The following is a 27,192-nucleotide window of genomic DNA, read 5'->3' on the forward strand; positions in this document are numbered from 1 at the left end:
TCTGTGAGGACAAGACCCACAGCGATCTTTTACCTTCTTCAAACCTGTATCATTAGAACTTCTACAATGGCTAGTGCATGGGAGGCATCCAATAAATGTCGGTTGAGCGAATGAATAAAGACACAATCAAGAGAGGGGGAAGAATCTAATACCTACAGAAAGACACACTTTATCATATTTTCTCTTTAATGGGCCAGCAGAGCAAATGAATCTGGTCTACAGAAAAAGACTTGACACTATAACCTAAGTTCTTTTGGCTGCCTATTTCTATCTTCTTATCAGTGTATCTGACAAATGGTCACCATTTTTTGTATAAAAATAACCAAATGCAGAGTCAGAATATCAGAGCATCAATACACCATCTCCACAGGCTTAGAGAAGGCCAACTGTCTAAATGTTTCAGTATATTTAAAATCTCTATCTAGGTACATCACTGGGTTTTGAAGGGCTGTGGGAATGACAACGTTTTATTCTGGTAGTTTTGGTATAATTTGGGTCACACGCTAACGTAGGTCTTTTAAAGACAGAAACATTTCTGAAAAAGAGGCAGATTAGCTCTGTTGCGAGAATAACCCATTAGGCTGCTCAAACAATGAGTGTGGTAGGCTCTGAAGAGGAAAAACAAATCCCAGCTCGAGCAAAACTGGATTTCTAGCTTTTGATTGTCATTTAATGAATGTAAGCCAAGCTCTCAATGCTCCAATGTCCCAAACGACTTCACCGTCATGTTGATATGCCTATCACTGGGCAAGTATCTTCTTCTTTGGGGGCATAGCAAGATGTCTTCAAAGCATGTTGACATTTAGTTGTTTTGAATTGTCTCTAATATTTGACCACAGTTAGCCACAAGTAAAGAGCCTATCTATAGAAAACATGTCTATCTGCAAATAGATGTTTTCAATGTGAACTATAATGAATACCTTGCTAGATACTATATTCCCAGCTGGAGAAACCTAGAAAGAACTCAGCAGTTACGTCTAGTCTCTTGATAATGAACCAACCACCCTGTGGAAAAAAAATGTTTTGAGCTCAGAAGGAAGAAAGAAGAGGTGTTGTGATGAACTGCTTTCCATTCACTTGTCTAAATAGATATTACTTTATTTCTACTATATCTGAGTCTCTGCACCAAAAAGAATTCGTACATTTATAACTGGAAAATTTCTCTTCTCAAACAAAAACAATCTCTCCATCAATAGATACTCTAGGGCAGAGGGAGGGAGGAAGGGAGGGACAGACACTCCTATACTTGTCTTCTCCCAGAAAGACCCAACAGCAAGTCAAAGGTGACCCTAAACATGGTTTACAGGAATAGGAGTCCTCCATGACAAAAAGCACAAGTAAGGAAAAAGTTCCAAGACAGAGACACTGCCCCAGTATAACCAAAACCTTGGGTGCAGCAGGTACTTGGGAGGCACTGTCCATGACCTTCCATGGCAGTGACTCTGGGAAAAGAAAACCTCTGCCTCTGCACACCTGCCAGTGCGCAGTTCAACCAGTTTTCACTTGTATTTAAATGTTAGAAAGTGTGGAACTCACTCAGGAAACCTCTCCCTGTCTGCATCACCACCACTTACACATTCCCTGCAAGGAGGGCAGGAAACCCACACCCAGTTGATACTATGTGTCCCGGACAGACTATGAACCATGTATTAGCCCAAATATTCACATTGTTCCTTCAATCCTTTCCTTCAAAACTTCAACCACCTATGTGAAAATATATGCAAAAAATCTTGCTGATGAGTAAGTACACCGGACCCAGTCATTGCCAGTTTCAGTGAAAATGAAGATAAATGAGTAGTTAACTCAAAGCATACTGTGGTTGACTTTTTTCTCCATTACTGACCAGTTCTTAATTTTCTAAAACCACAATCATTATTGACCTTATATTGTAATATCACGTGACATATGCTGCTTCCTTTGATGAGACTCCCCCTCCTCCCCCTCCTCCATGTATCTGCCTGACTCCCGCCTGCCTTCTCAGTTAGCTCAGAAGGTTGTTGCTCTTCCAACAACCCCTCCTTAACCAACCCTATCTCTTCCCCAATTTCTCACAACAGTCCTTCTCTTACTGAATTCGGTAAGTCCCTGCGTGGGGTTCCAAAACCATTCTCCTCATATGACCTCCACAGGAGCAGTGACACAGTACTCTGTGCATAAGACACATCCCCCCAGCTAGTCTGAACTCCTCAAAGGCAAGGATCGTCGCTCATCTTTCTGTTTCAGTTCATAGCACAGACCGGACACTCTGGTACTGAGTAGACAATCTAAATTGTGTGTGAGATGAGTGAATGAATACATGAACAAACGGATGACGTTTAGACTTAGAAACAGAACTACAGAGATGAGTCTTTGGAAAACATTTAGTCCAACCCACTTCATGCAAAGCTCCCTAAACAAGTATTTCCTAAGAGTTATGTTCAATAAAACATGAACATTGTGTAATGAAAACAGCATACAATAAAAACCTTACCGGCAAAGTTCCAGGCAGAGATGCATCAAAAAAAGATACCAAAGAATTGGGAGGTGCTGCAAAGTCGACTTGAGATCCAGAGAAGAGTTTGGAGTTGGAGGCAATCTGGGCATGAATCTCCAAACCTACCACAGCTGCCCATTCACTTTCACTAAAGAGGAAGACATAATGGTTAAGAAGTTCTTAGATCTGTCACCATGCATGAATTTCTAAGAGCTGAAACCACAAATGTTAATTTCCTATTTGTGTTTTTAACTTAGTAAAATTTTATATCCTACTTTAAAAAATGTGTCATATTGTATTGGTGTATTGTATTTTGTTCAATGCAAAATGAACACCTACAGGACCGGCAAAGCAAAATTCATTTACAACATGGCATAAGGAGAGTTCACCGTGCAAACAAGACGGTAACAGAAAAGAACAATTTGGCATCTGAAAACAATTTAGAAATGGGTATCAGGTGGTGACTCTTTGGCTGACTTTAATGAAAAGCAGCATTTTCTAAATTAACTGTGCTTTGTCAATTAATCGCTCAGTAAATGAAGAAAGCTTATCTTGTGAACGTTTTTAGAATTAACATAATCATCAGGATTTTATTACTAGAGAAATAATGGTAAATAGTTGCACATCTCATTATTAAAAAGGAAGGGAAATTCTCAGTCATGTTTGGAATTCATTTTCTAACAATGGTTTGCAAGTAAAGTAACCAGAGTGACAAAGATATAATAGATCACCACTAAATGACACCCTTCCTGGGAATTTTGTGCAAAGGGAAACATTAAACCATTGCAAGTGGCTTTTTTTTTTCTGGTTCCCCAGATCACTTTAAATTCCAAAGATCTAGTGTCAGGTTCCTTTGCTTGTTTTATACTTGATTGCTACCAAACCTATGAAGCTGCAATAATGCAACCTAAATGCTACAATAATCTCTTATCTGGCCACTCCTACTCTATTGGGTCTGTATGAACATTCCATACAGAGGTCTCTCCAGGTTCTTATAAGTGTGCTTATTGCATGGGTTATTATTAAACCCATGTATCCTGGGCAATCTGCAGATCACCTGGTGTACACCTACTCTCTCCATAGTCTGACTGTTCCTATCCTGCTCTTCCCCCAAGCAATTTTCTATATTATCGAAATTTTTGTTTACATGTATTTGGTTTTGTTTCAGTCATTTCAACACATGAAGTTCTATATCTGTAGTATTGATGAATTCCTTCTTTTTAAAGTTGGGAAGCACAACCTGTAATTGAGAGGAATTAAACGAAGAACTCATCAGAAATTTGCATTCACTAAAACCTTTTTCAATGTATTTTTGCAGTTTCATTACATGAGAGAAAAAAATACTTTCCATTCACAGTGAGACAACCTAATTTATGAAAGGAATAGAAACAGTGTTTCTGGACATTTTCCCTCTGCTCCTCCAACAGAAAAGCAAAAATAACGGCAACCTAACTATCTCAAAAGAAAAACTGAATATTAGACACATGCCTTATGTTTCTGTACTTAAAAAGAAACTATTTAGGTCTCATATAGTGAAATATAAACAGCTGTTCAGTGGATATTGAGCAAAATAAGCAATACTTTCTACATAACCAGAGGGAAGATCTCTTGTATTGGCTGCATTCTCCTAGGTCTAGACACACATGTTCAAAATGAAACGCCTCCACAGATAGGTGGTGTTTTCTGACTAATAACATTAAGCCACCACCAACCAGAGCTTGTAGGTAAAGGCTCTTTTTTACCTTTACAACACTGCTGGCTTGTAACAGCGCTAAATAAATGTCAGGTAAATAAGATTCATCTTCTACTGTCACCGACCCCAGTACTGGCGCTATTAGCTAAGGTGACTGAATCCACTCTTCTGTCTGTGCAACTTTCGAGTCAGGAAAACACGTGCTATTTTACACTCGCTAATTACCCAAATATGCCTGTCTACCTGAAGACAGCGGTTTATGTGTGGGGGCGGGGCTGATAGAGGGCCAGTTTCGTGCTTTCATTTAGGTTTCAGCGCTGCAACTTACAGCCCAGCACCTCCCGCCCACCAAAACGTCTAGATTGAAGGCCGGGCTGTAGTGGCCATCATCTCTCCAGTCACGCAATTCCACCTCACGCTTAAGCGGGGAGTAATGGTATGAAATAGTATACCCTTTCCTCGGTTTCTGGGCCGTGATGAGGGGCTGCTGAGCCACTGAGCTCTGTCCCCTCTTCCCGCTGGACGTGGACCCAGTTGGAACCCCTCTTCCGTGGCGAGAACCACCGCCAATCCCGGCAAATATCCAACGCCTTCCAGGACAGCACCAACGCAGCATGGGAGTCGCCATTGCCTCTCCAGAGTCCTGGTCAGGTGATACAGCCTCCCTCTGCCGCAATGCTCTCTGGGAAGCGTAGTTCTGGAAAGGGATAAACCGCTCTAGGCTCGGACCGGAAGACTACTATTCCCAGGGGGCACTGCGACTCGAAGGCTTCCGGAACCGGGCGGGGTGGGGAGGGGAGGGAATGAGAAATAGGGGAGAGGGTGGGAGGGGTTTTGGGTCGGAAGGTGTGACTCCTCCTAGTGGAGCGTTGGAGAGCTTTGTAGCTGTGAGCACGTGTGTGAGTTTGAGAGAGAGCAGATGGTGTCAGAGATCCAAAGCGGAGAAACCTGGCCAGGATTTTATAGCCCAGTTAACCTTTCGAGCTGAAGTAAATGACCTTGACATCTCCGCGAAGGCTTCGTGAACCCCAAACCCACTCAGTAAATTTTTTCTGTTTCCTTTTCCACTTCACACACCAATTTGTGCATTAATGCAACAAATACCTATTTGCATGCCAACTATATACCAGACACAGTTCTTAGGCACTGGGGATTCAGCAATGAGCAAGGCAGTTATGTCCATTCTGCTCATGGAGCTTACATTATTTGTAGACGACACGTACAGAAAAGTTAACAAAAATAGGATGCTTTCACATAGATAATAAGGACTACATTTCAGCAGAGGTGCTTGGAGACAAACAGACCTAGATTGAAACTTCAGGAACATTTTAACTTATTCTTTTTGATCCTGGCCAGTATTTGAAACACTTTCCTTACCTACAAGGAAGTCTTGATAGCAGATACCATCATCCCTGTGGACTTCTGTTTTCCTGATTCAAAACTCATCCCCTCTTGAAACTCCCACTGATTTCTTGTATTTGAACACACAATTTAGAATAGCCATTCAACCATTCTCTATTAGATCACCCTATTTTACAACACCACATTATGCTAATGACTATCTAATGTCTATATCCTGTCTCCACTAGCTCCTTGAGAATGGGGAATTGGTCTGCCTTATTCAACACAGTACGACCAGAATACGGAGTAGGCCCCTCAAAAATATTTGTTGAATGAAGTAGTGCAGTGTGAAGAATGCATTTGACAAGGGATGGAGTGGATGCCCTTTGGAGTAGTAGTTGTGTAGGAAGGAGATGATGAAATAATGTGGTGGTTGAGGCAGAGAGAAATCGACCTCTGTGAGATAGATTAAGGAGGTGAGATTGAAGGACTTGGTGATGGATTGGATATGATGGTGGAAGACTAGGTGGGGGTCAAGTAACTCCTGAATTTCTGGCTTGTACAGCTGGATAGCCAATGAAGTTATTCACTGAGATAAGGAAAGTAGAAAAGAAACAGGTTTGCAGGAAAATATGACTTTGGTTGCCTTGGAGACATACAAGAGGAGAAGTCAAATAAGCATCATTGATGCCTAACTGCGTATGGTATGGAGCAGGGGAAAAAGCTGCACACTTTATATATTTCACACTGATAGATTTATAGTTATTGATCAATAACCTGTTGATCGGAACTACAGGGGAGAGGGGCATCCTGTATCTTGGAAGTGAGCATGGGCATTCTTTAGCCAAAAGGAGAAGGAGATCCTTGCTTCCTTCCCACTGATAATCAGCCTACTTAGGAGGCAATTCATTCCCTAACATGAAGGGTTTGGGGGTGTTTGGAAACCACCATAAGAGAGAGCAGCACACCTCATGAAAATCCTTATTTATGGGCAAAATGTGCTATAATGGAAACTCATCTTTGTTTATGAGGTAGTATCATGTAGTAATAGCATATCCCACCCCACCACTAGAGAGAGAGAAAATCCGATGCATGTAAGTGTATTTGATTTCTTTAACAAATGGACACCTTCCAGCTTGACGCATATGACGTAGTCCTTTAAAAATCCTGCAGGACCTAATGTCTCCCTTCTCCCCCAAGATTATCTGTCATTTCCGGAAATGCCCATTGGTTTCCTTGTGCTTTGTCTAGTGTCTAGGGGTGCATTGTTTTCCCTCCTGCCTAGTCAGGGACTCCCACCAAACCTCCTACCATGGAACCATTTCTCTTGCCTTCCTCCTGCGTGCCAACTCTGATATCTATCAGAATTCTTACTGACACCTTTCTAGCTGAGAGAGTTATTTTGGTTTCACCGAAAAGGTGGCTGTCATCTGGAAGACACAGAGATTTTCATTTTCAAGAAGCTCAGAAAGTGGCACGACAGGGTTCCTAGCAAAAACATTTTCTTAGGGAGAGTCTCTCAGCTCTCATTTTATTCACATAATTGACACAGGACAAGTAAATTTAGGACAGGTTCCTAAAAAGATATGGAAGCCAGGACAGAATTTCGAGTTGTTACTTATAAATGGCGATAGTTAGGAAGTATACCTAAAATAACATGGTTGGTTTTGTTTAGTATGCTTCAGAGAGTCTTTGAATATCAGAGTTGGAACAGACTGGCTTACCTCTGTGTTTGACTCTAAATCCCCAGGTATCTGTATAAACACATTGACTTCTTAATACAAATAATTTTCCCCCCAAATCTAAGTGGTGTTTAATTGTAATCACTTTCTTTCTCATCCTTTCACTGATTTGAGATGGGCAAAATGATGTGTGGAAACATGGTATTCTAGGATTTATAACTTCTTCAGTATCATGAGTACAATGTGAGGGAATGACACAAGTGGCTCTGTTTCCATTTTTTAAAATGAAATAAACAGTTTTAATGGAAACATTAAAATTTCAAGTAAAACTAAAAGGAGGTAGTTTCCACTCCTCATTTTAATAATGTATCCTGGCAGTATATCTCAAAATTGATTTGTATACAACTTTGAATCTGAAAATTGTGTTAACTAACCTATTCTTTGATTAATGACTTTTGCTTTGTGGAAACAAAGGCAGCACTTTAAAGAGATCTAGCAGACTAATAAACAAAATGTCCCTTGCAGTCTAACAGAGCTGGATGGAGACAGCTATCTTAGTATTTTTTAACACAGTTGTGAGTTTAGTTCCTCTGTGCAACTGTTAGTTTCTATCTGTTCTATGGCTAGAGCAGCTAGCCTGCTGTCTTGAATGTTAATTCATGGGGGGAGGGAGGAAGGAAGGTCAGGATAAATTCTCTAAAAAAAAAGAAAAAAGTCCACTTCAGATGATGTACAGATGACAAAAACTGACAGCATCATTTTCAGGTAGGAAGACACTGGCACTAGAGGAGGGCCTGTTTTTGAAAAAGCATTCTGAAAGCATAAAGTTCCTTTTTAGAAAAACCACCTTGTAGGACCCAGTGAGTGTCATTAGGGGAAGAAAAAGGGCTGGGACCACATGCATACTGGGCAATCAGGAGAACAGGATTCATTTTCTTTTATTTTACAATTAAGTCTTTATTCTGGTAAAATACTGATGTGGAGGGAACAACTACTTTTTATGGAAGATTGCTTTGAGGCAAAGAAATCTATAACTTTTTCTTCCTTCCAAAGCAGGGAAATAGAACACCCTGTCCAATGTCTTTGTAGAGATGAAGTGCTGTCTGGGCAAGATGGGGCCAGTGTATCGCTGCAGTGAGGCTTGCCTGGTCCGTGAACTATCATCTCTCCACACCCTTTCTTCTTCTATATGGTTTCAAGGGATGGCTTGCTGTTTTCCCAGGCCTTTGCTTTTCTAGAAATCTGACTAATCCTGGAAGCAGTCAGGAATTATGTGTGGAAGCTCCACCTTTTCACATCCCCCTGACTCAGCTTGCTTGAAAGAAAATGCTCCTGAGTTGCAAGTATTGGTAGTAGAACATGTTAAACTCTGCGTGCCTGGAAGCTATGTGGTCAGATCTCTGCTATGCTCTAAGAAGCTCTTTCTTTTGTGTTTTGGAATTGGGTATTTGGCCTTTAAAGTTACAGAATTTGTACACACACACACAGCTAAGTGGTGTCTTTTTTTGGGATCTTGCACAGATAATGATCAGAGGATTTTAGCTTTCAAAACATGATGTTTTTGGATGTCAGATGGTTCTCTTGATTTTAAGTCCAAAGATTATGAGGAGTACAATTTTGATGGTACAGAACTATGCCACCAAGACGCATAAGCTTTGATGACACTTTTCCCTCATTGGGTGAACCCCTACTTGATAATTGAAGGGAAGATATATCAGAGTCCACCAGGGTGGTACAGAAGAGAACAGATAGGATCATCTTGCACATTCTGTCAGGTAATCGGTGTCATTACCTGTGAGTATCTGAACTGGGATCTCTGTATCTAGGCTGCCCTTGAACCAAGAATGGATGGGCTGCACAAAGCAATAAAGGCTGAAATCTTGTTGGTGGCAGAGCCTTCAGGGCTCCCCGCAGTTCAACGTATGGCTGTTGAGGGGAAATTTAGTACTCCACGAAGAGGTGCCAGATTGAATTAAAATCAAGCAGCTTAATTCAAACACATTAGCAATCAAATGATACAACTACTGAGATAAATGCAAAGAGAGAGACAGCAAAAAATTCCCAGCGATTCATGAATACTAATTAGGAAGGGAAAGACCAGCACAGACATTATTCATGTCTCCTTGGAGTCCGACTCTAGATTCTATTCTTATCAAAGAATAAGATTTGATAGCTTGACTCAACAATGATTTCAAGTTGATGTTGATTCTACACTTAGACCAGCTTTCCTGCTAAAAGGCATTTTCACCCCTTTCACATGTAGTAGTAATGAAAAGAAATGATGTTAAGAATAGGACTGGTTACTGTGTTTTTCAAAAGACAAGAGAAAGTAAGATTATGTAAAATGCCATGCTAGCAAATAACAAGGGCCCATCTAGCCTAATATTCTCTCTGTGTTCATTCTCTAAAGCTGTTATCTTTATTTTGGCTGCCATAGTACATTGGTAAAGTATCTCTGGGAAACATTTTGCCGTGATTCAGAGCCCATGATTTTTAAAATTTTATATAGATTTATTAAATAAATGCATTACCTTCTACTTGCCACACTGAAACTCACACAATCTTATGAAATCTTCTCACAATTTATGAGGGTTGGTTTGACACTGCACAATCTCTCAGAATTTAGTGTCCAGAGCAGCTGTCAAAATGAAGAATCTTGAGTTTAGGAAAGAAAATAATTCGTCTTGCTTAGTTCTCTAGACCAGCAACCATTTTAGGTGCCCAGGGTCTTTCTCTTGGGATCTATGGCAAGAGGACATTAGTGGCTGTATAACAACCTCTCTTATAGCAATTCTGTTTACTGGAATAGTAGCTCACTTCCCCAAGGAAGGCCAACAATATTTTGCTGTTCGCCTACATTGTTTATTATCTCTTTCTAGAAACTCCAACTAGACTTATCCTTACGCCCTTCTGTTCTCTTTGCCCAACGGAGATCTAAGGTGTTACTTATTTCTTTTCTTTTTTTTTGTTTTTGAGGCAAGGAATACGACTTTATTCGGAAAGCCGGCAGACCGAGAAGATGGCAGACTAGTGTCTCCGAAAAATCATCTTTTGTGTCACTTATTTCAAAGTGATAATATCCCTTTGCATCGGTTCTATTGTGTAATAGAGTACATGAACTGTGCTTCTCACTGTGTAAGTTAGTAGTTGTCCATGGAGTTGAAAAGTAAAATTGAGTACGTATTTTTTGTTGGATTTCTATGGCACCATTGAATCAAATGTTGTGTTTATGCTTTCTTCTTTCAAAAAATGCTGCTATTTATTTTCCATTGTCAAGAAACAAGCTTGGAAGTAGTAATCTTCCCTCTGTCTGAGATGTAATGTGTCAAGACAGGCCAAATTATGGAAAATCGATTTGTTTCTGTTACAGGAGTAATGTATCCGAGGTCCTGTCCTGTCTCTGGTGACTATGGCTAATGTCTGCTTCTCTCCAAAGGACTTCTTAGGAGAAAATCACTCAAAGATTGTTCTTCTAGAGCAAAACCCAGATAAGACTTAGACATTTAATCTTTGTTAATTAAGATAGTGGCGGAAATAATCACCTTGCTTCCTATACTTTTAAATCCCATACTCTTGAAAGAGCAGTTAACATTTACTTTCTGAGGCCTAAAATTTCCAAATACTACAACTTCTATATCATACTATCTATGCCTTTTGACATAAGAAAAAGGCTATATTTCCCAGGCATGTGGTTTCACCTAACTCTCCTCTACGTCAAGAACTCTTCTCTGTTATCCCCGATATAGAATCAACTAACAAGTTCAATTGGAAAAGTATATTTAGGTCAAAAGTTTTCATTGTTTCATAATGTTATTTTTTTCACAGAATTGCAGTTGAACATGCCTTTCTGCCAAGATGAACACTGCCTCAAAATTTTCATTGCTTTTCTCTTGTATGTTTTTAAGGCAAGGGCTTCTGTTTCAAAGATTCATTTTGGTGTCAGACAGCTTCTTATTTTACACCTAGGGAAACCAAAGAGATCGAAAAACAGGAGCATCAAATATATATATTTAAAGGTAAACAATATTAATTGCTGATTTCAGAATATTAGTGATCCCATTTTTCCTGCTGTAGAACAGGGCAGCCACACTCAATGGAGTCTTCAAGTAACATTGATGTGCACTTAAAGCACAGGTGTAAGAATTGTTTTAAAGACTTGTTAAGCAACATAAAACTTGTAGTAAGCCAAGTTATAACTGCTGTGTTATCTAGGGCCTATAATTAATTTTTAAAAATCAAAACGCTTTAAAAAATAGCCTTGAGTACTGAATTCCAGCATGGGGCTGCTTTTTGTAGAGCCATTCCTGTAAAATGCAAATTTATTTACAGATTGTAAGTGACTCAAAGATGTTACAATATAAAAGGAAGCAACACTCTAGAGTTTTCGTTCAGGGCTGTTTGGGGCTCTCTTAGAATGCTCAATTCACTCAGAGGATTGCTTTTAATTTTCAGAAGCAAAAGGAATTTCATAGATTAAAATTGTTGGCCAGATGGAATTTTCTGATTAATTTTTTAGTGTTTGCTGTTAAACAGAATAATGAAAGGAAGAGTTCTGAGAGTTAACCCAATTAACATTTCATACAATTTATTGCTCTAGCTATGGCTTACCCGTCATTTTTATGGTTTCCACCCACCATCTTCCTGGACAACTTGCTTACCTTGAAAAACAGAGCATGGCCAAATTACCTCCGCCCTTCCTTCGTTCCTTCCTTTTCTTCTTCACTCAACTTCTTTCTCCTGTTTATAGTCCATCTATGCATTGAGTCCTTACTAGGCTACAGGCACCATTCCAGGGCTTACTTTGTCCTATTCTTCATGGATCTTGGTAGAAAGAATTTTTTTTCAGATTCTTTTCCATTATAGTTTATTATAAGATACTGAATATAGTTCCCTGTGCTATACCGTAGGTTCTTGTTGTTTATCTATACAGTAGTGTATAGCTGCTAATTTGTTTTCTATGTCTGTGAGTCTGTTTCTATTTTGTAAATAAGTTTGTACTTGATTTGATTTGTATCTTTTTTTAGGTTCCACATGTAAGTGATATCATATGGTATTTGTCTTTCTCTGTCTGACTTACTTCACTTAGCATGATAATCTCTAGGTCCATCCATGTTGTTGCAAATGGCATTATTTCATTCTTTTTTATGGCTGAGTAATATTCCATTGTGTGTGTGTGTGTGTGTGTGTGTGTGTCTGTGTATGTGTATACTTACACATATAGCATGTATGTATATATATATATAGCATGTATGTATGTGTATATATATATATATATATATATATATATATATATATATATACATATATATACACACACACACACACATACATACATATAGCACGTCTTCATTACCCATTCATCTGTCAATGGGCATTTAGGTTGCTTCCATGTCTTGGCTATTGTAAATAGTGCTGCTATGAACATTGAGGTGCATGTATCTTTGGTAGAAAGAATATTTTTTTTAACAGTCTGTAATAGTAAGGGACTGCTGCTAGTATGGCATCACTCTTGTTGTACAAGGGACTCTTACTTCCATCTGTAATCATAGACTAGCTTACAGTTTTATAAAAACCAGTCTTTGTGATATTGAAAGCAAAGATGGACGTTCTCCATATATTTTCTTTACTTACATTTTTTTCCAGCTTTATTGAGGTATAATTGACAAATAAAATGATAAGATATTTAAAGTATACAACATGATGATTTGGTATACAGATACATTGTCAAGGGATTCTCACAATTGAGTTGATTAACACATGTATCACCTCACATATTTATCTTTTTTTGGAGGAGTGAGAACATTTAAGTTTTACACTCTTAGCAAATTTGAATTATATAATACAGTGTTATCAACTACAGTTTCCAGGCTATACATTAAATCCTCAGATTTTATTCATCTTACAGCTGAAAGTTTATACCCTTTTTCCAACTTCTTCTATTTCCTCCACCCCACAGCCCCTGGTAACCACCTCTCTACTCTCTGTTTCTATGAGTTCAACCATTTTTTGTTTTTTTAGATTTCACATATAAGTGATACCATGCAGTATTTGTCTTTCTCTGTTTGGCTTATTTCACTTAGCATAGTGCCTTTCAGTTTCATCCATATTGTCACAAATGACAGGATTTCCTTCTTTTTAAAGGCTGAATAATATTCCGTCTATTATTATTCATGTATTATTTGTATATTAAACGTCTCTCTCTCCATATATATACAGTTAGGTTGCTTCTATGCCTTGACTATTGTGTGCTACAATAAACATAGTACAGATATCTTTTCAAGCGATTTTTTTTCCTTTGGATATATACCCAGAAGTGGAATTATGGGATCATATGGTAGTTCTATTTTTTCCGTGAGGAGCCTCTGCTTTCCTACAGCAGTTGGATGTTCCCATTAGCACCCAAGATAAATATATTCATTTGGATATGTGTGTACTGCAGAAACAAATTTTCAAAAAGAGAATCTGTCTTACTAGACTGAGATTTTTGAGTACAAGGACCATATCTTTCATGTTTCATGTCCTTTTAGTTCTCAGAACTATGCTAGCTATACTGGCCACCATCTACCCACTGATCCAGGGAATCATTTCCCCTTCCCCACCTACACCATCCATGTGACTATGTTTGGGACTGCCAAGCTGAGCTAGGACTCCATGCCATGGTTGGCTGCATAATTGATGGGGTCCAGTGCAAAATTAAAACGCAGAATCCATTGTTCAAACATTACTAAAAATTTCTAGGTGGCAATAGCAGAGCCTTGAGCCAAGCATGAGATCCTTCTAAGCACAGGTCCCTATACCACTGTACAGGTTGCATGCCCATGAAGCCAGTCCTACTGTGTACACATGTACACACAGAACATGGTTTCTTGGGTCCTGGAGGAAGGGAATATCTGATTCAAGTAAGACCAATCAGAGCCCTTTCCTGGTTTATTTGTTTGGACCAGAACTAAGAAAACAATTTGTCCCACTTGGGTAAAACTGAGGGCCTATCAGCAGTCTAGTTTCCAGCCATGAAAAGAAAGCCATCAACATGCTGAACACACATCCCTCCACTCTGCCTCAGACGTGTGTGGGGGAATTTAGTTTGTACATGCCCAAACATCAGCTAAGGTCCTGATAGCCTGCTAGTGGTCCCTGCACCCCTGCAACGTACTATCCACTAGCCTTGAGCATCAGGAGGCTGGATCAGATGACCTCTTGAGCCTTTTCAAGATCTGTAATTCTCTGGATCTATCATCAGATTCTAAAAGACTGACTTCATGTATAACCATGATGAGTAGGAATACAGAAAAGTTCGTGATCACTCATTTTTCTCAGCCAAGTTTCATAGAACAGTCATTTGCTTAGATCTTGATATTGTAGTGACCACTGAGATTAAAAAACAAAACAAAACAAAAAAACAACGCATCCCTTTAAGGCTGGCCATCAGCCAAGGCAATTTTTTAGCAAGGTGACTCTGAGTGCTTCCTTGGGGGAAAACCACGAAGCAAAGAAGACCTCATACCCCAGAGAACATCTGTCTCCACAGTTTCAGTCTCTTTCTCCTGTTCCCAGTAGTACAACTCAAAAAAGTTTTCTCAAAGGGGATTCACAGAACACAAGTAAATGAATAAAGATTGTCTCCTGGCAGACCTCCTAACTGGCATTCTTCTGGGAGATGGTTTTAAGGGGCAACTTTTGGGGCAGGCATGGTCATTCTCCATGGACTGAGGCTGAGCTTTGGTATTTTCTGAGTTTTTTCTATCACCACATTAGACTTATCAAGGAAAGAAACAAGAACTAGGATTAAATGAAGGCCATAAATGAAGTTTAAATTGCATAAGTGGTTATTTCCCAAACACATACAGAAACTTAGGGGAAAGTTAGCTGGATTTATTGTGCTATCTCAACTATTTTAAAATAAAAATGTATATAGATTGAAATCTGTTCCAGTGAGAAATAAGTAATTCCTTAAATATACCTGATATGTAGGGTCCTAGATTCATAATAGCTTGTTACAGAATAATATTTAAGCAAGTTTTCATTCCTAGGAAGACTTTTTTGTTTATGTCACCTCTCTGTAAGTTTATAGCTGAAGATGCTGGCTCCCATCATGGTGAAAACTCATATTTTCACAGTGTGTACTAAGATCCACTAGAGCTCTTTTTTCCTAATCATGGCTGGGTTATTACTCAGAGCCCTGCTTCTGTGCACCGCCTCAGAGGTGAGAAATTGATATGTGGCATAATGATGACTTGCTCTTACATTAATATTTTTAGTTCTTTCAATTGAATACAATTGAGCTTTTTATCTCCTAAGTAACAACAGGCTAAAGCTTAAGTGAGAGCCATAGGTCTTGAAGTGAACCCAAGGCGGCAAAGACCATCCCTAAGGGAAGGCTCCTCTACAAATGTCCAGAAGATTATGTCCATATGTCTTTCTGGAACTTTTGCCAAGATTGTCCGTCACAGGATCAAAATTACTTCTTCATGGCCATTATGCGGTGTCACATCTTACAGAGCCAAAGGAATAAATTCCAGACATGCAGAACACACATCCCTTCAGCCTCTCTGAGGCAGGCTATCAACTCCACAGCATTAATGCACAAATCAAAAGGGCAGCCAAAGCCTTAAGAATTTTCCTATGAACATCTTCCTCACTGTCTGCCTTCCTAACTCAGTGGAGTGAAAAACCTACAGCCAGACCTTTGCTCTCCATGCTGCCTTCTCCCATGCAGGGCTCCAGGGTAGAAAAATAGGATAAGAAATGTAACAGGAATAGAGGGAAGAGATTTTGTCAGGCAGAGAAGGAGAGAGAAGTCATATAGTGAAGAACTCTCTAGTAAAGGACCTACCACAAAAATTGTGACTGGTGCTGCCTGGCCATTAACTGGCCAGAGAATCATTCTCCAAATGCCATGCCTCCTCCTTCTCAATGCTCTCTTTCCCTTCCTCCCTGTGGTCTGTCCTCCACAGCCGAATGCTTCTGAGTGTTTTCACTCTTAGAAACAGTATGGTTCCTGTCAAACCACAGCTTAAACTTTTCAGAAAAGCTCTTGAGCTTTCATTTCTGTAACCAAGATCAGCAATCTGTCATGTACAGTGGCATTTCCAACTGACTGCTAGGAATCTCCACCTGGATGCCCTGCCAGTACCTAGAAATCAACACGTCCACAATCTCAGCATCTTCCCACCTGAACGTAATGTTCCATCCTTGGACTTTTTTTTTTTTCTGTTAATAAGAAACCACTCTCTCAGTTATTCTGGCTACAAGCATTGAAATTATAAGTGAATCTTGCCTCTCTTAACCATCATGGGCATTGTGTGATCACCAGGTTTCCAGCATGGGTGACTCGGTAGAGATGATGCCTCCACAGTAACATGAGTGGATGTATGGAAGAGGATACCAAGTGTAGTTTTGGACACATTGAGTTTGAGGTGTCAGTGAGACATCTCAGTGAATGCATGCAGGGCTAGTGGAAAATACCAGTGTGAACACCAAGAAGTCTAGGCTAGAAATATAAATTGGGAGTCATAAGAAGATAAGTGGGGGTTAAGACCATGAGAGTGCAGGAGTTATCTGGGGTGGGGGACATATAGTATGATTTTAAAATTTATAAAACATATATATATTCCTCACATTCTACTCTCCCCTTTCAGGACAGTGTGATAACCAGATGTCACCCTGCATGTGCAAAAGAGTTTTTGCATTGTAGAAGAGGAGCTCCAAAATTATAAATCTGGGAAGAAGTCACAAAGATTTTCTCATATATTTTCCTTTTGGACATTTTTATAGTTTTTGATTTTACATTTAGTTCTATGATATATTTTGAGTTAGTTTTTGTGTAGTGTAAGGTAAGCATCAAAGTTCTTTTTTTTCTTTCTTTTTCTCTTTTTTTAATGGATATTCAATTGTTCTGGCACCATTTGTGGAAAAGACTATCATTTCTCTACTGAATTGCCTTTGCACCACTGTAAAAAGTTGTTCATGTATATTTGGATCTATTTCTGGACTCTCTATTTTCTTCTATTGATTTATATGGCTATCTTTATACCTGTATGACACTGTGTTGATTATTATAGCTTTATAATAAATCTTGAAATTGGTTAGTGTTAGTTCTCCAACTTTGTTCTTTTTCAAAGTTGTTTTGACTATTCTAGTCCTTTGTATTTCCATATAAATTTTAGAATCAGTTTGTCAATCTCTACAAAAAAAGTTGCTGGGACTTTGAGATTGCATTGAATCTGTAGATTAAGTTGGGGAGAGCTGACATTTAACAATATTGAGTTTTGTGTAATTTATTTAGTTCTGCTTTAATTTCTCTCAGCAATGTTTCATAGTTTTCAGTGTATATGTCTGGCATAATTTTGTCAGATTTATCCTTAAGTATATTATATTTGGTGCTATTATAGATGGTACTGTTTTAAAATTTTAATTTCTTTTTTTAAATGTAAATTTTTCCACTGTTTAATTGAAGTGTAATTGACTTACAATACTATATTAGTTTCAGGTGTCTAAAATAGTGATTCAATATTTTTGTATATTACAAAATCATCACCATAATAAGTCAAATTACCATCCGTCACCATACAAAATTATTACAATATTATTGACTATATTCCCTATGCTGTACATTCATTCCTGTGACTTATTTATCTTGTAAATGGAAATTTGTACCTCTTAATCTCCCTCACCTACTTTCCTCATCCTCCTAGTCCCCTCCACACTGGCAACAGCAAGTTTGTTCTCTGTATCTAGGAGTCTGTTTCTGTTTTGTTGTTTGTTTTGTTTTTTAGATTCCACACATATAAACAAAATCACATGGTGCTTGTCTTTCTTTGCTTTACTTATTTCCTTATCCTTCTTTCTCAAGATTGCTTTGGCTATTCAGGGTTCTTTGCATTTTCATGCAAATTTTAGAACTGTTTGTTCTGGTTCTGTGAAAAATGACTTTGGTATTTTGAAAGGGATTGTATTAAATCTGTAGATTGCCTTGGGTTGTAGGGTCACTTTAACAATATTAATTCTTCCAATTCATGAGCATGGAATATCTTTCCACTTATTTGTATCACCTTCAGTTTCCTTCATCAATGTCTTACATTTTTCAGAGTATAGGCCTTTTACCTCTTTGGTTAGATTTGTTCTTAGGTATTTTATTCTTTGTGATGCACTTGTAAATGAGATTGTTTTCTTAATTTCTCTTTTTGACTAGGTCATTATTAGTATATGGAAATGCAACAGATTTCTGCATATTAATTTTGTATCCTGCAATTTTACTAGATTCATTTATTAGTTGTAATAGCTTTTTGGTGGCATCTTTAGGATTTCTATACATAGTACCATGTCATTTACAAACACTGACAGTTTTACTTCTTCTTTCAAATTTGGTTGCCTTTTATTTCTTTTTCTTGTCTGATTGCTGTGGTTAGGACTTGCAATACTATGTGTGAATAAAAGTGGCGAGAGTGGGCATCTTCATGTTGTTCCTAATCTTAGAGAAAATGCTTTCAGCTTTTCATCATTGAGTATGATGTTAGCTGAAGGTTTGTCATATATGGACTTCATTACGTTGAGTTTTGTTTCCTCTATACCCACTTTGTTGAGAGTTTTTAATTATAAATGGATGTTGAATTTTGTCCAAAGCTTTTTCTACATTTATGATCATATGATTTTTATTCTTCAATTGTTAATGTAGTATATCATGTTGATTGATTTGCAAATATTGAACCATCCTTGCACCTTTGGGATAAATCCCACTTGATCACAGTGTGTGATCCTTTTAGTGTATTGTTAAATTTGGTTTGCTAATATTTTGTTGAGAAGTTTTGCATCTATGGTCAGTGATACTGGCTTGTAATTTTCTTTTTTTTGTAGTGTCTTTGTCTGGTTTTTATATCACTATGATGCTGGCCTTTTAGAATGAGTTTGGAAGCGTTCCTTCTTCTGCAATTTTTTGGAATAGTTTGGGAAGCATAGGTGTTAACTCTTCTCTAAATGTTTAGTAGAATTTACCTGTGTGGCCATCTGGTCCTGGACTTTTGTTGGTTGGGAGTTTTTTAAATTACTGATTCAAATTAAATTACTGATTATTGGTGTGTTCATACTTTCTATTTCTTCCTGGTTCAGACTTGGGAGATTGTATGTTTCTAGAAATTTGTCCGTTTATTCTAGGTTGCCCATTTTTTGGGCGTATAATGGTTTGTAGTAATCTTTTATGATCCTTTGTATTTCTGTGGTGTTGGTTGTAACTTCTCCTTTTTCATTTCTGATTTTATTGATTTGGACCCTCTCTCTTTTTTTTTCTTGATGAATCTGGCTAACGGTTTATCAATTTTGTTTATCTTTTCAAAGTACAAGCTCTTAGTTTCATCTTTTCTATTTTTTTAGTCTCTATTCCATTTATTTGTGCTCTGATTTTTATGATTTCTTTCCTTTTACTACCTTTGGATTCTGTTTGTTCTTCTCTTTCTAGCTCCTTTAGGTTTGAGGTTAGGTTGTCTGAAAGTTTTCTTGTTTCGTGATGTAAACTTGTTTTGCTATAAACTTCCCTCTTAGAACTGCTTTAGCTGCATCCCATAGATTTTTGTATAATTGTGTTTTCATTTCATTTGTCTCATAGTAGAATTCTTGGTTGACAGTTTTGGGGGTTTTTTTTCATCCTTTACTTTATAGATATCATTCCAATGTCTTCTCACTTCCACTGTGTTTGATAAGAAATCTGCTGTAATCTTTACTGTTCTTCTGTACCTAGCATGATTTTCCCCCCTCTGGCTGATTTTAAGATTTTCTTTTTATCACTGGATTTTAGCAATTTAATAAAATTTTTAAAATTTAAAATTTAATAAAATTTTTATTCTATTAAAGGATGCTATTTGTGATTTGTCTAGTTTCTTAGATCTGTGGATATATAGGTTTCACCAGATATGGAAAATTTTCAGTCATTATTTCTTCAAATTTTTTTTCATCCATCTCTTCCTTTGCCCCACCTTTTTTTCAGGAACTCCAATTTCATAGATATTAGGCTTCTTAGAGATATCCCACAGTTTATTTATTTATCCCACAGTTTATTTATTTTTAAAATTTCATTCTTCTCTGTGCATTTTTATTTAGATAGTTTCTATTACTGTATCTTCAAGTCAGAAATCTTTTTTTTTCTTTCTTTAATGTCTCATCTACCATAAGTTCCATCCAGTGTATTTTTTTATCTCAGACATGTCTTTAGCAATGAAGTCATTCATCATGTGGATATTCAGGGTCCTAAAGAACTTTTCCAAAGTGGGTACTTGGCAGTTCTTTTCTTTATGCATTTGCTGACCATCCATCCCTTCTTTCAATTTTAATTGTGATACAAGGAACACATACATAGTTTAATAAGCCAGTTACATACTTAAGGTATATGGATTGCTTAGAATTAGATTCAGCTGCATTTAACAGAAACCTCCAAATGACGGTATCTTAAATATATAAGGCTTATTATTCATAGTACAAGCTGTTTAGTGCTAGATAGTCCAGGGCTTGTTTGGCAGTTCCTGATGTTATCAGGAACATAAGCTCCTTCTAGCTTTCTGCTTCTCTGTCCTTAGTCACAATAAGCTCCAGCCATTTTCATGTCTGCATTCCAGGAAGCAGAAAGGAAAAAAGGGAAAGATAAAAGTTATGTCATACCCAACAACTTCTGTTTACATCTCAGTGGCCAGAATGAAGCCCATATTGCCACATCTAGTTGCAGAGGTACAGAGAAACCTGGTATTTTATCTTGGCACACTGCTTTCCTGAATAAAATTGTGATTCTATTACCAAGGAAAAAGAGAATGGTAGGCAACAACATTTCTGTCAGAATTGCTAAGAACTATATCCTCTCTGCCATCTTCTTTCTCATTCTGATTCTCATTTCTTAGAGGCAACTATTTTCAACTCTTTTTTCTGTTTCTCCTAATATTTACCTTCATTTTCAGACAAAAACAACAACATTGTGCTGCAAATTGTTTTCTTGTTTTAAATAGTATCTATTTATTTTACTATGGAAAATGAGAAGTTTACCGCTCTTACACCCTAATGCCTATACCACTCCCAGTTCCCTTCACCCATTCTTCCAATACAGTTATGTCATAATTTTATTCACTCAGTACTCAATGTTTATATTATTATGTTAATATGATTCAAAGCTGGGTTATGTAGTATATTGTAGTTACATATATTTTTAAAATTTTTACTAAATTATTTTTCCTTTGCTTAGTTTTGTATGTCCCTAATTTATTCCTAAGCTTTTAATTTAAGTGTAAATTGCATCTCAGGGCAGCCAAACGTATATTTGTCTATCAATTTCATCTTTGTTTTAGAGACATGCTCCTGGAACATTCTGTTTCCTCTTGTCCCAATCTGAGCTGGTTGCTCCCTGGTCCTGATACACAACTGTATTCCTGAATAATCCTATCATCATCCTGGGAATTCCATTCACTTTGTGAATATGTTGGACCTTCTACTTCCTCATTCCCATCTGCTGTCTTCTTTCTTGCTTTATTTCCTTGTTTTGGTAAGGCACATTGTCTAGTAGCTTCTTGAGAAAGGACACATTGGCAGTAAATATTTTTGAGACACATATCTTACAGCATTTTGTTCTAACCTCATACTTGATTGGTAATTTGGATGAGCTTAAAATTCAAATATAATTTTTAATAAATAATTTTCCTCAGGGACTTCCCTGGTTGCGCAGTGGTTGAGAATCTGCCTGCCAATGCAGGGAACACGGGTTTGAGCCCTGGTCTGGGAAGATCCCACATGCCGCGGAGCAACTGGGCCCATGAGCCACAACTACTGAGCCTGCGCGTCTGGAGCCTGTGCTCGGCAACGAGAGGCCACGACAGTGAGAGACCCGCACACTGCGATGAAGAGTGGCCCCCACTCACCACAACTAGAGAAAGCCCTCGCACAGAAACGAAGACCCAACACAGCCAAAAATAAAAAAAAATAAAAAAAATAAAAATTTTCCTCAGAATTTTTTTCTTTTCCCCCTAGGCTTCTTGAAGGCATTGTTTTATTCTAGTTTTCAATACTACTGTTGAGAAGTGCTATGCCATTTGCTTCTCAGTCTTGTTATGTCCCCTGTTTTTTTCTCTGGATGCTTTTTGGATCTTCTCTTTATTCCTAACATTCTGAAATTTCATAACATTATCTCTTTATGTGGGTCGTTTTTCATCTCTTGAGCTGGGCATTCCATTGACCATCTCAATCTGAAAATTTATGTCTTTCAGTTGTGGATAAAAATTTTGAATTACGTTTCTAGTAATCCCCCTCTGTTCTCTCTTCCCAGGGCTCCTACTCTTCAGATGTTGGGCCACCTAGATTGATCATCTTCTGTCTCATATCTTTGTTATTGTGGGTTTATGCTCTGTTTATGTATTTTCTGTCATTTTTATATAATTTCAAGAAGAAGAAATGGTAAATACAAGTGTCTAGTCCTCTGTATTTAACTAGAACCCTGTGATATCTTTTCAGATATTTTTATTGCAGGCAGGGGAGCTATTGCAGAAATCCATATGGGTCTCTCTGAGATGGGAGCCATATTTCCTTTTGTTAGCCCGATTCTCCCACCTGTATCTACCTTTGCTTCGGGATGTTTACACAAAGTAGAAACAAAGGCAAGTAAATGAAAGTAGAGCAGGACCAGGTGCAAGCCCCTTGGGCGTGTTACTCTCTCTCTCTTTCTCTCTCTCTCTCTCTCTCATAAGGTTTATTCATTCCAGAAATGGGGGACAATAATGCCTACCTTTTATGCTAGGTATGTTATGATGATCAAATGAGGGCATGTAAATGAACATTATTGGAAATATATATAGTGGTATATTAGTGTGAAAGATTAAGGCTCTCAGAAAGGAACACAGCACCTCCTAATGAACACTTAATTAAATTTTGTTGTTGCTATTTTGACTAGGGAAAACTAAATAAATCAGGAATAGAAAAAGCAAGACTCAGGTAAGATAGTATTCAAGGTCAGTGGGAAGGAAGGTCACAGAAGAAGCTCTGAGCAGTGGATGGAGCATAGGACTTTCAGACAGACAGACAGACAGGGTTCACACCCTGATTTCAGAACTTTTGGGGCCATCCATAGTATCTTTGTCTGCAAAATGTGGAAAAGAATGTCTACCTTGCAGTGTTGCTGTTTGAAACAGACTTACAGAGATAAAAATAAATGTAAAGCCCCTGGCACTTAGCTGGCATTCAAAATATGGTAGCAATTTTCAGTGGTTAGGGGTTTGCTGGTTCTGGAGCCAGGAGTGTGTGTTCTGTCGCATCCTACCATTTATGAGTTGTGTGATTTGGGGCAAATTACTCAACCTCTCTGGGCCTGTTTGCCCATCTGTAAGATGGGATAGTAACAGTAGCCACCCTATAGGGTGGTTATGAATATTAAACAGGTTAGTCAATGGAAAAGTGTCTAGAATGGTGCCCTGGCACATAATCACCACTCAATGAATATTAGCTACTATATTGTTATTAGCTGCTAAACAACAAAGCAACTGTATCAACCATGCATTGAGTCATCATTTGGAGCCATGTAATTTAATCTGAGCACTAAAATAAATTTGCACATAATAAATAAATAGAGATGACTTGTCCTGGCACAAGGTGGCTCATTATCTAAAGGGCCTCCAGTCCTGTGTCCCTGGACCCCTAGGTCCTTAAGCCAGGGGTGGATAGAGTGAGAACATTTGAAGACATTTTGATGTCAGGGCTCTGGGCCAAGTACTGATTCTGTCTTGAAAAGTAGAAACTTGAAATTGGGAAACAACAAGGGGAAGAGGGCTGAATTATCTCCTAGTCAGTCTTCCTGACTTCATGGGCATCTGTGAATAGCTTCAGACATCATGGCCTTTCCATTTGATGCAAAAATTGAGAACTTATAGAACTTACTGAACTTTGCCCTCCTGACTTCCAAATATTCCAAGACTAGTTGCCTACCTCAACCAGTGACTAGATTGGCTAAGCCACTCATCAGCCCCAGCTTTACCCCGGCTTGCCTTTGACTCTAAGCTGCCTCTGCCCTGGGACTGCCAGCTTCATGCTCTGACTTGGTTCTAAATTTTAAGCATGGCAGCATTGCCCAAGTACTCAATGAATATTTATTGAATAAGTAATCACTGGTGGGTAATATAGTGAATATGTCCATGTTCATATATAGCACATATATGATACATGAAGGTAATATGTAGCTCATATCTTTAAGAGTAATATCTAGTGTTTGCTGCCCTCCCCAAGGCTCACGTACTTGCACTGTAGTGGTCTGGTGTTTGTGTCTCCTCTAAAAGACTGAACTTCTCCAAGGCAGGGAACTTATTTTTCTCATCTATAATACCTGAGGAATGGATGAATGAATGAATCTATCCATTCAACAAATATTTGTTGAGCTCTGTGCAATGATCTGGAGATACAGCAGTGCCCAGGAGAGACGAGGTCTGTGATCTCATGGAGCTTACATTTTATAGGAGGAGACAACCCATAAATGAGTAAATGAACAAGGTAATTTCAGATAGTGAATGCAATGAACTCTTATAAATTCCATCAATGCACATTTCTTTGGCATGTTCTTATAAGGAAAATGTAGTGTGTAATTTGGCCCTGAGTGCCTTCTCTACAGATCTCTACAGAGAGAAGAAGTATAGGCTGCAAGGATTTATCTAAATTACCAAACTGTAATGATCTAGTCCTCCAAATTGAGACAAGCAGCAGCATTGCTTAAGCGTATAAGCTTGGCCTGCAATTTGTTAATCAGGGGTTGGAAGTGACATGCCATCAAACTACACAGGCTTTTAACTGATAGGTTTACAGAAGGTTCAGCTGCAAAACTGTGCTCTTTAATTGGAAGTTTAAAGGCACAAATCTCAGGTCATTTAAATAAAAAGCTCAATATTCCTTCTACCTTCTCCCTCTTCTAAATATTGAAGGAAAATGTCTCTATGAGAAATAATCTGATATAGGTCTGTAGCTCCCAATGAAGAAAAAATTGATTGTTATTGACAACCAAGTCCTTATCCATAGCACTTTTAACTTATAAGTGTATGTAAGAAAAAAGTCCTTCTTAAAAACACAATAAATGTATTCTGGGAATACCACTCTACATGTCTAAATGATAAAAGCAAAACAAACTTAATTAGCCTAGACTGAATTTCACCCTTTGATACACACAGATAACTCCCGCTGAGATAATTATACAAAAGCCAAGGCTGTATTTGGATCTCAGAACAATATGTGTATTTCCAAGAGCAGAAGTTGATCTGTATCATGTATGCATGTGTCCTGTGTCCATATGTAGTGTTTGTATGTATGCATAGTGTTTCTGGGTCTCCATCCACTGCCTTTGATGAGAAAGTTTTTGAGAACTGAATAACTAGGTTACGAGGGCTAAGAGAATGAGTACTTGCCTTCCTTCTTGTTAAGTGATCTCTACTCTGGCTTTCAGAAAAGCTTATGTTTTAGGGGTTTGTGTGTGTGTGTGCACACAAACACATGCACATGGAGATCCTTCCTGATCCTCTGTGTTTATTTGGTAGCCTCTAGGTGAAAAAAAAATAGGATAAATAGGAAATGGGGCCATGAAACAGAAATGTCACCAACCAGGGTACGATCTGCCAGTGCTCCCCTCGCCCGTGTTGCATGGTTTTCCTTCCAACCACTGTCGTATGGACAGCTAAGCCAAGAAGGGGGCAGAGGACAAAAAGAAGGGCTACTACTTTTCTTTCACAGCCATATTCCTCATGTTTAACGTAAAGCTTCAGAATCTTGGCATGAAAAGCATTGACATTGTAGGGAGGGGTATGCCTTGAAGTTTGTATTAAGTCAAATTCTATAATATGATAAAAATAAATTGTCTTTTTCATTCTAAGCATCCATGAAAATAGTGAGATAAATTATTCCAAAGAATTATTCCTTAGAAAAGAGCTATTATATAATTTCTACTCTTGCCCTTAACGTTTCACTTAGATTTATGTGAAGAATGTTATCAGAACACATTAACCCAAGCAAGATACTTCCCAAGAAATTCAGTTGTTATTGACTCTGTTATAGACATACACATGTGTTTATGAAGCTGAAGGAAGCACAGGCATGCTAATAGACAGAAGAATACATCATGTTCCATCTCATACAGTGCAATCGTTTTTGACAGGCTCATTTCTAGTAGGTGCCCCGTCACTTGGTTTCACAGCTTAGCTATTCATCGTCAGACAGGATGTCTGTGTTTCCCCCATATACTTCCAGTTTGCAGAATAGTGCCAGACTGGCATCTTGTCTTGTGACTTGATAACAGATTCCACTAATAGCACACCCAGTGGGACTAACATCCAGTCCCTCTCAGCTGGTGGGGGAATCTGGCAATTAGTGCCAGACTGAGGAATTGCATGGGCTGGGGTACATGCCAGGTCATGCAAAAGAGGGCGACTGTGAATTCACACCCTCTGCGTGCCCAAGGAATTGCAAAAGGGGAGCTTTGAAACTAAAAAGATGAGGGAGGATAATGGGTAAAGACTGTCCTGCTATCTATCTGCCATCCTCACTTTGTGAAATCTGGGGTGAAACAAAAATCACCATTGTTTCACTAGTTTGGGACCCTGCCTGGCTCTGTGCTCTATTTATTCCCTAGCACATTGCTAGTTCTTAATGATTATCATTATCATTATTAATGATGGTAATAATTGACAACATGGTAAATAACTTGAAAAGAGCTAGTTTCCTGGAGAAAAAAAAGTCACTGTAATAATGGCTCTTTTACACAGTAATAAATAGCACATTTGTGTCTCAGTATTTTAAATTATGTCTTTGTTTGCTGAGGCTGGAGGGCATAGGGTGCAATTTTGAAATCCAATAAGTGAACAAATGAATTAACATTAGGAAAAGAGTACATGTTAATCAAAATTACCCCTTTGGATTTGGGGTCCTTAATTGCACCGAAATTTTCTGTTTGCTTCTTTCTTTCTAATATCACTTATTTCTGGATTTGCAGAGCTGGCCTTATGCGTAAGAGGAGGAGA

At 38.2% G+C, this 27,192-nt stretch overlaps 1 protein-coding gene across 9 annotated transcripts in view; it reads right to left on the minus strand.

The window, feature by feature from the left end:
* Positions 1-4,851, minus strand: part of GATB (glutamyl-tRNA amidotransferase subunit B) — a 95,985-nt gene extending 91,134 nt beyond the window's left edge. For 4 of the 9 annotated variants that reach the window (XR_014264081.1, XR_014264082.1, XR_014264083.1 and 1 more), the window contains exons 1-2: positions 4,619-4,849; positions 2,471-2,621 (exon numbers count right to left, since the gene is read on the minus strand). Coding sequence is in view for 6 of the 9 variants with exons in the window: in XM_082463398.1 (XP_082319524.1) it covers positions 2,471-2,621; positions 4,619-4,794 (327 nt within the window). In the remaining 3 variants the exon portion in view is untranslated. Of the gene's footprint in view, positions 1-2,470; positions 2,622-4,618 lie in introns of all 9 variants that reach the window. The other 5 variants (XM_082463399.1, XM_082463401.1, XM_082463402.1 and 2 more) reach the window with 3 other exon arrangements.
* Positions 4,852-27,192: the final 22,341 nt, after the last annotated feature.

This window comes from Balaenoptera physalus, assembly GCF_965194825.1.
Source record: "Balaenoptera physalus genome assembly, chromosome: 5".
NCBI classification, from domain to species: domain Eukaryota; kingdom Metazoa; phylum Chordata; class Mammalia; order Artiodactyla; family Balaenopteridae; genus Balaenoptera; species Balaenoptera physalus.